We start from the raw sequence: 14,791 nt of genomic DNA on the forward strand, positions 1-14,791 counted from the left end.
CCAAGGACTCCCTTCAATAACTCTCTGGATATCTATCTCATGATAGAATTGGAAAACATAAAGATTAGGTTCCAACTCTTTTACAAACATACCTTTGCCAGGTTGCCACAGTGAAGCCAACGTGTTCTGCATGGAGTCAAAATCTATGACTCTTTTGGTTAAGAACTTTCCAACTAGACACCACCTATCATCGATAGGTTGGCCTACATCCTCAACGACATCACAGAGTAACCCTCCTCTTCTTCTTCCTCCAACTGTATATTGTCGTATTGATCATTCAATTGACCAACTTGTTGACTACTAGAATCCATCAGAAGAAACGAAACAAAAACAAACGCACAACAAATCACTAAATCCTCACAGCCCCACACTCATGTCAAAAGACAAGACATAAACTTCTTCTTTTTATTTTAATTTCATGTAAATGTAAATGTTTTTGGAATTTAATAACGAAGGCTGAATTTTATTTTATATGTCATTTTGAAAAAATCTTTTTTGAAGTTTTAATAAACACAAAATATATGTGTAAAATTTCGAATAATTTCCTTGCCCAAGTTACGGATCCAATATAAAATAAGGCCCATTACAATGTTAATGGGCTACTCTCCGACATAGTGGGCCCTGCATTGTCTTTCTTCTACAAAGAACAAGAGTTTACCAATTTCCTTGTTTGATGAAATTAGTACACAAAAACAGACAGAGACACAGCCAAACCAAACGGTGAAAATTGAAAAGAAAGCTCAGTTCAATTTGTTAATGGCGGCGAATTCCTCTCGACCTAACCTCAAGCGCCCTTTCCCAGACGACGATGAAGAATCAACCAAACCTCAAATGTAAGTTTGTGTTCACAGAGATAGCATCTTTCTTGGTTAATTTCTCTTTTGTTGATGGTTTTCTTTATTGTTGTTGCAGGAAAAAAAGGGTTAGATTTCCTAAGGGGAAGAAAGTGAAGGAAGGAGATGAAGCGGCGGTGAAGAAATTAGTAATAGACGAGGTTCAACCTCAGCCCGCTCCGCTGACAGACCCTCGTCAGGCTGCTACGGAACGCTCAAAGCGTCGTAGTCAAATGACTACGGAGCTTTTGAGTGAAGATAACAGAGGTATTATCAACGATATCTCTATAGCTGAAGTAACTTATGAGGTGAGTTTCAAGCTCTTTATCTGTAGAAATGGAGGTCGTTTGAGATTTTTTGTATGTTTCCTTACTGAATTGGTGTAGCTTTGTTGCTGTTTTCTTTTTCTTTTCGATTCAAGATGATTTGGCCAGATTCTTCTTTATTGGGATCAATGGAAATATAAAGGGTAGCCTATGATGCGGAGTGTCTTTTGACAGGAAAACGAGGATTTTGTGGATGATGGCATTCAAATTGAACCTTTCAACTTAGAGAAAGAGAGGGAAGAAGGTTATTTTGATGCTGACGGAAATTTTGTGGAATATGTCAATGAAAATGAAATCAAGGTAAACATTCTGGAACCGAGCTGTGTTGAATGAACGAACATACCGTATGCATGCATATTCATACTCTGGATGTAGGCCTTTTGAGCCAAAAAGTGTGTGCAAGCTTGACTAAATTAATGTAACAATGTAGCCAAAATAGATTAGCTATCGTTAGTACTTGATTAAACGTAATGCTCAATTTATACGAACTTGGTTAATATTATTCTTGTTTTTCCGCCATTTAATTCAATTTGTGCATTGCTGTTACTTTACTTTCATGCAGAATTATGTGTACACTAATACTATTGAGTTTTACTATTTAGATAAGAACTGGGGCCAGCTCCTTTTTACGAATTGTAGTTACATCCTTGTTCATTATATGTATAGTTTAGAGAAAAGTATATTTATACTTGTTCATCATGTTAATTCTTGCAGGATGCTTGGCTTGATAGTGTTGAAGTGGAACCAAAATACGCTGGTAAAGTAGTAATAAAAAATGATGACGATATTCAAGAGCTTACGTCTCGTGATATTGGAAAGATGAAAAGACGCATAGCAGATGCACTTGAGCCAGGCGAAACGGTAATCTAGTTTTATTTATAATTTTTGCACAATACGTTGCTCTTCTTAAATTTACATTCTTGCTTTCATGAAACACATCTTTTACCTGTCCGCAACATTTTCTCTCAGTCCATTATTTGTTTTCTATAGTGGGTAACATCATTAAATACCCTATATTGTATTCTATATGCTTTTCTTTAGCTGGGAACCAGAACAACACTTGAACTTTTAGTTTTGTATGATTGACTAAGTATAGAGTAATGTTGTTTCACTTGATAGGTTTTGCAAGCTTTGAGGAGATTGAAAGGAACTTCAAATAACAAAAAGGATAAAATGTCGCCAGAAACAAAGGCCATATTTGACCAGCTGACTGAAGATGCCATGAAGTTGTTGGAGAATGGAGAATATGGTAGTTTGTTAATTTTCGTCTATGTTTGTTGCTGAATGGAAACACAAACACAGTTTCATACTTTATTATGTGAACTTTATGAAATTTTATACACATATAGGGAGCTTCTTAGATAGTGGCATCAATTTTGCCCCTAGCAGCATTACTTTTGCTCTGACATTACTTTTGTCCCTATTGTAGACAAATTATAACTCAATTATTTTTATATGGTGATGTAGATTGTGGTCATAGCAGGCATCCCATCAGTTTTCAAGAAATTATTAATAATTTTCAATGTTGAAAGCAAAGTTCAAAATAATCAATTTCATGTGTCTAAAAAAAATAATCATGCATGAGATTAGCTGTTTGAAATCTCTTTTTGAAATTTCCCGAAATGCTTCTTTATAATATACATTATCATATTAAAAAAATAAAAAATAAATAAAAAGTTATAATTTCTATAGATGTCAAAAACAAAAAAATGGTTCCACAGTGGGAGAAAAATTGATTTTTCTACCTAAGAATTTTCATACATTACATACATATACGCATATATTGGAAAATTTTGTAGTTTAGAATTAAAATTTTCAAATCTCAAAATGGACATGATTTTATAGTTGCATTAAATCTCATAGGAGAAAAAAGTGCATTTATGCTGTTTACAATGGTTATAGTAGAAAGCTGTTACGGTTTTTCTAATGGTCACTAATTTTGAAGGAGTAGAACTTGGTCTTTATTTTTCTCTTCCTTGGTTGTTTATTGAATTTACTTACCCTCTTACAGATGTCTACAGTGAAAAGAAAGAGGTTTTCGAGCGTGAAGCAGGTACGATAATTAGTTTTTTCATAATCTTAGTTTTGGGTGAGAGTACACTGTTGTTGTGGATTTCTTTTTCGGTCCCTTTTTCGTCCTGATTAAGAAATATATTTGCTAAACCAGTCTTTATGTTTTGTGTGTGAGCTTCTCCAGAAATATTCATATTTGAATGTGGATGTGAAAACAAAAGTTTTATTAAATTGTATCAATGATTTTTGAAGCATGCGATTTCGTTTCTATTGTAAAGTTCCACATAATTTTTCAACTTACTCTTGTGGTTTGCAACTTGCATTGTTATTATTTCAGAAGGATATGAAAACCTTGCTCGTTTAAGAGGTGAAGGCCCATCTGGAAGTGCAGGGAAGGACATTTTGTCTGGTTTAACAGATGCTGGAATAGTTTCTTCAGGGTCTGTTAATCCATCTGAGGATTCATTTGATATGTTTGGGGATGATGAAAATGCTGCTGCTAAGCCTTCTTCTGATGGAACTGATGAACCATCCAACGCTGCAAATGCTGACTCTGGAAGTAAGAATTTATTTATTCTGCGTGTAAAAAGACTACTGCAACCCATCTTCTGATAAAGTAATTTGATATATTATCTGAGCTTGGGTTTGGGGTTGTTTTTTGGGCTGCAGGTGGGACTTCACAAAGTGATTATGTGTTTGACGAGTCTTCCGGGTATCTCTCTTTCCCTCTCTCTCCCCTTGATACATTGCCAATTGGTTTGTGTTGTATTAGTTTGTTATTAAAATTTGTTTTTTATACCACGTTAAGCATTTCTTGAGATTAAAAATAGCTGTTCTGTATAGAATAGGATTCATTCTATTGCTGATGAGATTCTCTCTGACATCATTGAAAGGGTTGGTATCTCTAATGCATTAAATGTCCTATAATCTTTTTTAACTGCTAGCATTAGCAATTGTGTATTCTTTTCAAGAAAGATTTTAGATTATTTTAATGCATATGTTTCTATAGATGTGCTAGGATCGCGCACAATTCCTAAGTATGTGGGATTAGTTTAGTTGGTGGTCTTTGACCACTTAGGCACCCCTTTTTGAAGTAAGTTCAACCTAAGTGGTTGGTATCAGAGTCAGCTCTGACACCAATTGATAGGAACCCAAAAGAGAAACAGTCACAAAATGAAGATTTCTATGGCTCACAATTGAAAAAATTACAGCAAGAAAACCCAGGTTATTCAAAGGACCTGGAAACCTGTAAAGCGTGATAGTTTACCACACTGCCTCACTATTTTAATAAAATCTTTAGTAAACCATGTAAGAGATTATATAGGCAGCTGTCCCAATACTTCGTATTTACAAACTACCCCTTAAACTTGCCACCTGTCGCTTAACATTTCTTCTAATCTGTATGACCTTATTAACTGGATCCTAACGAATGTTGTTGTGGGGAGGAGTTTTAGCATATTAAAGTTCTAAATATTGGCTTTCATGCTTCTTGGCTGTCTCTTAGGTCTTATTTATTCCACTTCTGGGCTTAAAATTAAGTCAATTATTTCACTGTCTGACCCTGATTTTCATCTATGTTTCTTATTTTTCATGTTCTGCAGGTTCTTTGTTATTGTTGTATTAATTATGATTGTTTCATGTGCAATGCATTGTTTCTTTCATTCTGCTTATTATTTACTTTTAATTGGAAATTATTTGTTTAATCTTCAGATACTACTACAACAGCATTTTGGGCTATTATTATGATCCATCTACAGGACTTTATTGTTATGCATTGACAGGGCAATGGTAATGCACTCGTGTCTTGTTTTTTCTCTCGCTAACAAACTTTTATCTTTAAATTTTGGTCTATTTCTTGCTTGTTATTACTTTCTTAACTAATAATACCGTTACAAACAATACATACATTTCTTAGTATGTGCAAATAGCTGTAAATACATGCTTGTCGTGCTAGCCCGACCCATATTTTTTGGGTTTTTTAAAATACGAGCCGTGCCGTACCATAAAAGATATGGACCGTGCCGTGTCCTACCGTGTCGTGCAACAATTTTATAGGGTAGGCCTGACACGGCCTGCAAGTCCAGTATTTCGTGCTGTGCTTTATTTGGGTCGGCCCAATTTTTTTAAATAGACCTACTTGTATTTGCATTTTTATTATAAATAAATGATGAGTTAAATACTAAAATATATGTGTATTTTATAGTTTTAATTACGTTTTTATTTTTTTTCAATAATAGTTACACACAAACCTAATCCAGAATATGAACTAGAAAAGAAAATACCTAGTAAACCGATCACAAGAATACCAGCTACAGTACCTATTATCCAAAGAAGAATCCTTCCAGTAGTATCAGCCATTTGTCCTACTTTCCTCAACATTTCATCAAGTGGTCGTGCTAGAGACATAAACAACCAATAGTTATTATAATCTGAATATTACTATCATTTTAGTTAATAAATAAACATTTATCATTGTTATTAGTTTAAATTATTGAACTTTTTAATGTGTCATGGTTTCGAGCTAATCTATTCGTGCTTATGTGTCCTATTTTCGGGCTTATTGTGCCGTGTCTTGTTGTGTCAAAGCCCATATTTTTCATGTCGTGTCATGTCTAAGTTCATATTTTTTCGTTCCGTATCGTGCCTAAGCACATATTTTTTCGTGCCGGGTCATGCTCGTGTTGGTTTCACGCCGTGTCAAAAAGTCTGGCCCATATTTACAGCACTAACAACTTATTCAAGTTGAGGCCTATTGGAAATTAGAACCAAATTACTCGTCTAATTTTGCTGTCACGACTGTGCAGAAAAAGTAATGACTTTGTCAAAGCTCAGTTTTCAGTGTGTTTTAGTTCCCATACCCTTGCTGTACAAGCAGATACTGAACAAGGTTTAGGCATGTTACTATCTGACTAGTGCTGGCTTCAAAAGCGCCTCTAGTTGTCATGAAATAGTTTAGGTGGCTGATGTAGGTAGAACACCTAGGGACAGGAAGTAAAGGGCAGTGGGAGTATCATAATGCACATCAACTTTTGCAAATGTTGGAAAGCAAACTACTAAATGTAAACGAACATGGTTGATTCACATTCAACAGCTGTGCTGAATGTGGAAGGTTCAAATTCAAACTTCACAGTTTTTTACAGTAAAGCTTCTTTGCAGACTTTTTGATACAACTCCTTGTTGGTTTGCAAAGCTCTTATCTTCACTGTGTGTTTGCTTTGATTTTTGAGCTTATGAGTTGCCTTTGTGTTCATAAATCATATACATAATAACCAAATGTGTTTTAGTGGCTTCTTATATTATTATCCTGTTGTCAAATTTAGGTACTCATTTAATGAGGGAACCGGAACCTACGACGAAGTACCAAATGCTGCATCAACTGGGGAATAAAAGAAAAAGGAGTTGGTTTTGCTACATTTGTACAGACTAAGCCAGATTTTGGTTTTTGTAAAAGGAATTGGATGGCTGAATGGGGCAGACTACTCCATCTTTATTCTTTAGAATCTGATCTAAATACTTGGATGTGTTGTTAAACGATAGAGATCCATATATTATCCTGTGTTAATTAACATCTCACAAATGCCTTAGTTGTATTTCCCCTCAAAAGGCTCGAAGCTATTAATTTCATATTTGTTGGAAGACACGTGCAATATTAAAAAAAAATGGAGGAATCATTGTGAATGAAGTTTTTTCTCTTTTTTCATTATCAAAAAAGAACAAAAAAGTTCTTTTTATTTATTATGGAAGTTACAATTATTTTATTTTGATTTTTTTGTAGGGTAGAATTTACAAATTTTGATTCAGTAAAAGTTTTGTTTTGATACCATAATAAATTTTGATGAGCAGTTTTCTTGTAGCTCTTGTTTTTACAAGTTCAATACATTAAAATTTAAGGTATTGGTAAAGTTTTGTTGATTGAATTTCAATTTAGGATATTAAATATGTCAAGTTTCAAAATCCATGCTTTGCTGTACAAATGGTTGAGCTTTAAAAAATAAGGATTTTTGGTTGCCTAATAATGTTATCATCTTAAATTTTAAAGGTGTTGCTATTTAAATGTAATTAATTAAAAATTATTTAACCAAATTAGTATGAAACTATGAAACTATGAACCTGCTGCAGACGTGCAGGTTATATAATGTTACTAAGTCTAACATTAACAAGGGCACTAAACTCAAAAAGAAGATTTTCACTAAAAAAAATCAAAATAAGAAAAATAAAATAAAGCAGCAAGGTCCGAAGAAGAATCAATCATCAAAGTTAACTAATACCAAGCAATTTAAACTCAGAAAAATGTCACTTACACGGATACTTAAAGATAAACCCATTAAGTAGCACAAATGGTTTCACTGCAGAATAGTTTAAACTGATGAGACAGTCCAACCTTTGCTAATATCATAAAAAGGTATGAAAATCACTTAAGAAGACTCTGGTGCTGGTTGAGTCACTCCGAACTTGACCAACAACTTGCTCAAAGAGTCAGGTGAGCAAACTTGGTACTTCACATTTCCAGATGGAGAAAGGTAGACCTCAGCCAACTCAAGTTTCTCAGAAGTAAGACTTGTGCTATCCATGGTCTTACTCAAAACCTTGAGCGCGAGCTGGACCGCCTCTTCCCTTGTCATTTCGTCCTTGTAATCCTGCTTAAGCATTGATTGTGCTGCTTGGTTGTTTGCACCAATAGCAGCAGCTTTCCAGCCACCATAGTTACCGCTAGGGTCACTCATGTAAAGCTGGAAGCCGAAATTCTTGTCCCACCCTGCAAACAAAAATGAAACGCCAAAGGGTCGGAGGCCACCAAACTGTGTGTAGCCTTGCTTAGTGTCACAAAGTGACTGAACTAGCTGCTCAACAGGCATTGGCTCTTGGTAAGAGAATGTGTAGCGTTGAGCTTGAACTCTTGCAGTGTTTATTAAGATGTTGGCATCGGACATTATCCCGGCCACAGCACATGCAACATGGTCATCAATCTTGTACATTTTCTCGGTGGAAGTTGAGGTTTGCAGGAGTTTGGATGTTACTTTCTTCTCACCAACCAAGACAACACCATCCTTTGACAATATTCCAATTGCGGTACCTGCATTACCAATGGCCTCCATTGCGTACTCAACTTGGTAGAGACGTCCCTCAGGGGAGAAGATCGTAGTACGGCTATCATATCTTCTAGACATCTTTACTTATCACTGTGATGAAGCAAAAAAGGATAAATACATTTTCTAACAAAAGTTGACTAGAAAAATTGAAAGATGACAAAAGCAAAGTTCTAAAAGTGATCTCAACTCAAATAAAACAAAAGACAACAACAGGTCTTAAAATTAACAAGAGTACCGAAAAATTCAATGAAGCAAGCTGTAAGCAAAAAACACAGTACAGAAATGGCATAGGCAAAGTACATCTATGACATTAACAATTCAAAGAAACAAGCTGTAAACAAACCAATGAAAGCCTGGACAAGAAAGAAACACACTATTTATTTATGAATGGTTAACAAAACATTAGATATCAACTTCAAAGATATAATACCATTATGGTTCACTATCTTAATAATGAAGAAGCTCTATGAAACACACTCTTCGAAATGAGATTATTGTAACATCTTCTTTCCTAGCATGCGATCTCATAGCACTCAACTAAGCATGACCAATACACAAGAGCCATTCTTAGACAACGATATCCGTAAGAATATAAAAAAACCCAAATTACATTATTTTATGGCATCCAAGAAGCTTGACCTTCACCAATTTAACACCCCATTTGAAAAAGGGGGGGAAAAATGAAAGGCAACCACAAACCTCACACAAATCCAAACACAGAGAATACATACATGTTCAATTATCAATATTACAAGGATAACTAATTCAAGCTTAATAGAACACCAGTAACCCATCTTCTTTCCCTTTGTAGAATCTAACCAACTATATATAAATATATATATATATATATATAGATAGATAGATAGATAGATGCATTACAAAAACTAAAGCTCTTGCATAATCAAAATCCAAGAAAAACTAAAACTGTCTATTAGAAGAAAAAAAAATCTACAAAAAACAAATGAACCCAAAAATATCTTTTCTGGAAGAAACTTTCATATTAAAAAGATGGAGAGTACTACTGAGAAACAACCTGTTAAAACCATTACCTATAATTGTTTCTCTTTAACACTAAATCAATAAATTTAAGACAAATGAAACAATCTAAACAATTTTATTTTTCATTTTGACCCAATTCGATAAATGCCTAAACCTATTCTTGACCCAGATCTTCCATACTCAAACTGCGCAAAAACTATTCAAACCACAGAGAGAAAATGTAAAATAAAAAATACCCATTTACTCCAATTGATAATTATACAAACCCTTTTCCGATCAAAATCAAAATATTAAACAGAAAACCAGAAAAGGGGGTACAAAGTCCATGGACAAAGAAGAATATTCAAACAAATAAGTGTGAGCATATAAACTGTTATACAAAGAGAACTTTAAAAGAAGAGCTTAATAGAAAGTGAAAATGGCGAACCTGTAAGACGAGAGAGCTCAGAGCTACGATGAAGAAAGGTTGAAGAGAGAGTGTAGAATGAAGGAGTAAAGAGAGAGAAGGGTATCGTGAGGAAGGGGAAAAGAAAACTAAAAATAAATAAAGGAATTAAAATCTGAGAAATATTAAAAAATTAAAATTTTGAAAGACATAATAGTCCTTCATGTTTACAAACCAAACGACAATTTTTTAGGGGTATATACGGAAAGCTAAATTCTTTGTTTTTTTGGGTAAATACTATTTTAGACCATGTATTTTGCGAAAGTTACTGTTTGGACTATCTGTTTTATTAAATGAAAAAATGGACCTTGTATTTTCCAAAAGGTTAATTAGGATTTTTATCTCCTGAACTTTAATATGTACAAAATCATGCCCCGTGAACTTTTAAGGTCGTTAAAATTACTCCTGAACTTTTGAGATTGTTGGATTTAAGGATTTTTGTCTAATTTCATTCAATTTTACTATTTCAGTGATTATTTATATACTAAGCCATGCTCCCAGACTTTGAAATCTACAAAATCATGTCCCTCGAACTCTGACATCTACTAAATTATGGTCCTTAGACTTTCATTCATATTAGACTTTTTTACTAAAATTAGAAAAAAAGTCTTTAAATCTAACAATCTCAATAGTTCAGAGAAGATTTTTAACAACATTAATAGTTCAAAGTGCATGATTTGGTAATATCAAAGTTAGGGGTGTAAAAATTCTAATTAGCCTTTTCAAAATGATAAAAATAGGACCCTGAGTATAATTTTCGACAACTTTTTTTAATACAACCAACTTAAAGACAATTACTAACACGAACATATACAGAAAATATAAATTTTATCGTAGCACTTTTAAATCGGATTATTATTAAATTTTATTTTGAAAAAAAATCAATTTAAGATCCTAATAGTACCATTTTGAAAAATATAAGATCTATTTTATCATTTAACAAAACAGAATGTCAAATTGATAACTTTTGCAAAATATTAAGTTCAAATGGGTATTTATTGTTATTTTCTTTTGGCAAGTTTCTTTTCTCTTTTTAATTTGGAGAAACGACATTGATATCTGTAAAATACTTATGTGTCAAAATTGTATTAAAACTCTCAAGAAGAAAATATGGTGGTGGAAACAAAAGGCTGCAGCTCGGCAGAAATTGGAGTTTTCTGCGTAGAGAAAAATAAAAAAGAAAAAGTTTTGGCTTTGCATCATTGCATTTGCATGTCTGTAAAATCCCAAAACTGAAGTCTTTTGTTATCTCAAAATCAACTTGCTTCAAGTGTTGAGGTAATTCTTAGCTTCTTCTTATTTTTATTTTCTTCATGAAATAAAGTGATTCCTGGCTTGCTCTTATGAAGGATTTTAAAAAATTTTGGATTTTTTTTTCTTTCTGTTTTTTGTTACTTGAAAATACAATAAAGTGAAATTGACACTGAATTTTCCTAAAGTTGTATACACATCTATGCAAATGGAAGATAGAATAAATTGTTTATTTGTATTTGGTAATTATAGTCATGCATGCTATGAAAAGCAATATATTTTTTTTTCTTTGATTTAAGCGTTTATATATTACAACATATTTTAGAAAAAGCAATATATTATAAAGTGGCTTTGATTTTGGTCAATGTTTATAAAGGGTGGGGTCTTTCTAAGGATGTGGGTGTCTAAGAACAAAGCTTCATCTACAAGTGTAAGCTATGATGGTATTTGATTATCTGAGATATTTGATTTTCGGGTAGGTGTTTTTCTCAGCCAATTTCAATTAACAGGGGTGCATTACTAATATGGCACTTGAAGAATGAATTATATTTTCGTTGTTTTCTGTTTTGATTATTAAATATTATAGACTATTTCCTTCCTAAAAATGTTAAAATGTGTAGACTACCATTGATTGGTAACTAATAACTCCATAACTCATACTCCCAGAAGATCAGCATTTGGTAACCTTGGCTCCTGGAAAATTTACACTTAAAACATTTACACTGGGCTGGGAAATAGGGTGACACTAGGTGGCGTTTGGTTTTGGTTGGAGGTAATGATATGGAATGGAATGGAAAGGAAACAATTTTCATTCTATTTCTTTATTTGTTTGCATTTTAAAGTATTGGAATGAATTCCAATAGAATGCTATTTCTATCATTTTGGTGGAATGACTATTCTATTTTAAAAAAGACGGAAAGACCATTCCAATGTAACAAAGAGAAAAAATTTAATGATTTTTTATCAATTTTTTTTATGCATTTTAAATTTTATTCCATTCTTATTCTTAATTCTATTCCCATTTTTATTCTTATATTTTCATTCCTCCCAACCAAACGCCACCTAAGTACTAGCTATAGCATTTTTATGAGTTCATTGCATTGTATACTATGAGTTAAAGCTGTTGAATTTTATACTGCAGCTCCATTATGCGCCAACCTGATTGCTCTCGAAAGAGCCAGCATGTGATCGTGCCTAAAAGTACCGCTGTTGTAATTGAGACCGCACCTGCAGCCACTTCTAACATGCCTGAACCTGGTGTGCAGACCTCAAATGGTAGACCTCAGCAGGCAATGGAAACATTTGCTGCTCCATTTTATCAGACAAGATTAGTAGAAGAGACAGCAACACTAATTGAGAGAATTTATAATTTGGGGGCTTCAAAGTTCAGCGGTTCTACTAGTCCTGATGATGCTGAAGAGTGGATACAGAGGCTTGAAGAGATTTTTGATATCATTGATTGCTCGGACGAGCAAAAGCTATCCGTCACCAGGTTTTTGCTAGAGCGAGATGCTTTTCATTGGTGGAAGGGGGTGAAACTTTGCTATCCTTATCCATCAACCATAAGTTGGGTAGATTTTCGACGTGAGTTTTATGATAAGTATTTTCCACGATCCTATCGCGATGCCAAGTTGAGAGAGTTTTTGCAGCTGACACAAGGATATATGAGTGTAAGACAATATGAGGATAAGTTTATTTCATTGGTGAGATTTGCCCGAGCCATAGTAGCGAATGAGGTCGATATGTGTAGGAGGTTTGAGGACGGTCTTCGAAGGGATATTAGGATGATTGTGACTGCAGTAGGTTGGACAGAGTTTCGCGGGCTTGTTAACTCTGCTGAGAGAGTAGAACTGTGTATTTCTGATCATCAAAGCAACCAGGAACAGCAGCAACAGCAGCAACACATCGATAAAATTATTGGCCGGTGAGGTTAACAAAATTGATCTTATGCCAAAGGTAAGAGTTCTTAACACACAAAAATTCAACACCACTTGGTTTGCACATTTCTATTTCAAATGGTACCATGTTATGTTAATGTTATTTACATTGTCTTATTGTATTGTTCTTATAGGTAAGTACTGAAGATCTGTGACATTCCTTTGGTAGAAATGGTTGTCCTTGTCAGACAGGCCTTCTTTAGTTGTTTTCGTAATAGAGTATCAAAATCACCTTAGCCTTTTTCTTTTCTCCTTTTAATATAAGCAAAAACAGCTTTGCTTGTTAGTGCAGCTGAAACTAGGATAGAATTTTTCAGCTCAAAAATTTAAGTGGTACTTTGCTAATGGCTCTGGTTTAGTGATTTTATCAAAATAAAGATTGAAATGAAGAAATATAAATATTGAACCCCCAGACACAATAAAATAAAAGATTGATGAGTATAGACAACTGAGTTGAGTATCTTGGCTAAATTATGCCAAGAGCATCTCCAAGTCATACTTTAATGTCACGCTATTATTAAATTTGGTGTCAAAATCTATTTTTTCTTCAACCATAATACTAAAAACTACATTTAAAATAAAAAGAGTTACACATGTAACTAACAGTTTAAATCTTATTTATGGTGTGTTAAATTTTTTAAAATTTTACAAAATTAGACAAGTAAAGTTTTTTGAATAGGGTACATTTTTTAATTTGCACACAATAAATTAAATATTAATTTTATAAATATAAATATATTTTAAAAAAAAAAACAGTGAATGTCATTGCTACAGTACTACAGCATATATGTCGTGCACTGTAGTCACACGACATATTTGATGAAGTAGTTGAAGTCTCCTTGATTAATTTCACCCACCAAGTATAATTTGAAAGAGTAATTTGCAGCTAAATTTCTTAAACTTTAAAGTTTGGTACAGTTAAACCCCTAGACTAAAAAAATTATGGTTAAACTCTCCAACCTCCACAATCGTTTTGCTCTAAAATTCTTTTGTCCACTTTAGTCTGTTAAGTGACAAAGTGGATTGTCACGGTGTATACAAGTGTACACACAGTAAATTTTTATTAGTCCACCCATAAATAACCATAGGCCAGATAAACGAGAAACTATTGTTTCAATAAGTAACCGTGATAGATGCCTATTAGATTAGATTGGATTCCCATAGAAACCACAGAAATTAAAAGACACATGACTCTCCTTTACTGCTATAGTGCAACTAATATGATGAAGATCATTAGAATGAATAGTAGCCTATTACAAATTATTTATAAGATCTATTGACGATTGGACTATGATTAAAATTAGATCATTAGATCTGTCAACAAATTAATCATAGCAATTTAGATCAAATAAATAATAGGTTTGTTAAAAAAAAATTGAATAAACAATTAAATACATAACAAACAATGTCCATGTAACAAATGTGAAATAAGATATTAATATAATTAAATTATTATTTTAAATTAACCAACTAAATTTTAAAAATTTAGAGTTGTTAAAAACCACCTTAAATATCTCATCAAAATTTAAAATTCAAAATGAAACTAATTTAAAATATCTAGGTTTATTTGAATTATTTTTATCAAATTAAATTAAATATCTAATAAGATAAATGATTTGAAAATAATTAAATAGATAATTTAATATCATTTTCTAATTTTATAATTTAATAAAATTAAAAATAACAAAATAAACTAATTTTAAAAAGATATGGTTAGGTAATTATTATTTTAAGAATAAAATAATAAACAAATAATAATTATCCTAATTATATATCAAAATATCTCAAATTAAGCATTATTCAAATTTCTACAAAAATAACTAGGTTATTTAAATATTTAAAATACAATTTATAAATTTTTAATAAGTAAAATAATATAAAATAGCATAAATATCAT

At 32.7% G+C, this 14,791-nt stretch overlaps 3 protein-coding genes across 6 annotated transcripts; 2 read left to right on the forward strand and 1 right to left on the reverse strand.

Annotated features, from left to right (window-relative positions):
- The first annotated feature begins 659 nt into the window (after nt 1–659).
- LOC115725749 (uncharacterized) lies at nt 660–6,854 on the forward strand. The gene is made up of 10 exons (XM_030655353.2): nt 660–833; nt 913–1,141; nt 1,334–1,459; nt 1,874–2,020; nt 2,279–2,408; nt 3,171–3,212; nt 3,510–3,731; nt 3,842–3,884; nt 4,883–4,960; nt 6,493–6,854. The coding sequence occupies exons 1-10, from the start codon at nt 757–759 to the stop codon at nt 6,557–6,559; spliced, it is 1,161 nt and encodes a 386-aa protein (XP_030511213.2). The 5' UTR covers nt 660–756; the 3' UTR covers nt 6,560–6,854.
- A 484-nt stretch (nt 6,855–7,338) lies between these two features.
- Nucleotides 7,339–9,862, reverse strand: LOC115725451 (proteasome subunit alpha type-4). Its single transcript, XM_030654979.2, has 2 exons — nt 9,689–9,862; nt 7,339–8,352 (listed from the first exon to the last, which is right to left on the reverse strand). Exon 2 carries the CDS (start codon nt 8,338–8,340, stop codon nt 7,588–7,590), a length of 753 nt encoding a protein of 250 aa, XP_030510839.1. The 5' UTR covers nt 8,341–8,352; nt 9,689–9,862; the 3' UTR covers nt 7,339–7,587.
- A 907-nt stretch (nt 9,863–10,769) lies between these two features.
- LOC115725706 (uncharacterized) lies at nt 10,770–13,293 on the forward strand. Of its 4 annotated transcripts, none has more exons than XM_061117416.1 (4): nt 10,807–10,984; nt 11,334–11,432; nt 12,099–12,913; nt 13,029–13,293. In XM_061117416.1, the coding sequence occupies exons 2-3, from the start codon at nt 11,395–11,397 to the stop codon at nt 12,883–12,885; spliced, it is 825 nt and encodes a 274-aa protein (XP_060973399.1). In that variant the 5' UTR covers nt 10,807–10,984; nt 11,334–11,394; the 3' UTR covers nt 12,886–12,913; nt 13,029–13,293. The 4 variants fall into 4 exon arrangements, with proteins under 4 accessions (XP_030511159.2, XP_060973399.1, XP_060973402.1 ...); XM_061117419.1 differs by having other exon boundaries at nt 10,808–10,984; nt 11,334–11,387; XM_061117418.1 differs by lacking the exon at nt 11,334–11,432 and adding an exon at nt 11,624–11,729 and having other exon boundaries at nt 10,808–10,984.
- Nucleotides 13,294–14,791: the final 1,498 nt, after the last annotated feature.

This window comes from Cannabis sativa, chromosome 6 (assembly GCF_029168945.1).
Source record: "Cannabis sativa cultivar Pink pepper isolate KNU-18-1 chromosome 6, ASM2916894v1, whole genome shotgun sequence".
NCBI classification, from domain to species: domain Eukaryota; kingdom Viridiplantae; phylum Streptophyta; class Magnoliopsida; order Rosales; family Cannabaceae; genus Cannabis; species Cannabis sativa.

Coding starts and splice junctions, on each gene's coding strand:
- LOC115725749 (XM_030655353.2), top strand. CDS start 757: ATGGCGGCGAATTCCTCTCGACCTAACCTCAAGCGCCCTTTCCCAGAC. Junction 834..912: donor GAATCAACCAAACCTCAAAT/GTAAGTTTGTGT, acceptor TTGTTGTTGCAG/GAAAAAAAGGGTTAGATTTC. Junction 1,142..1,333: donor TAGCTGAAGTAACTTATGAG/GTGAGTTTCAAG, acceptor GTCTTTTGACAG/GAAAACGAGGATTTTGTGGA.
- LOC115725451 (XM_030654979.2), bottom strand. CDS start 8,340: ATGTCTAGAAGATATGATAGCCGTACTACGATCTTCTCCCCTGAGGGA.
- LOC115725706 (XM_061117416.1), top strand. CDS start 11,395: ATGATGGTATTTGATTATCTGAGATATTTGATTTTCGG. Junction 11,433..12,098: donor CTGAGATATTTGATTTTCGG/GTAGGTGTTTTT, acceptor TTTATACTGCAG/CTCCATTATGCGCCAACCTG.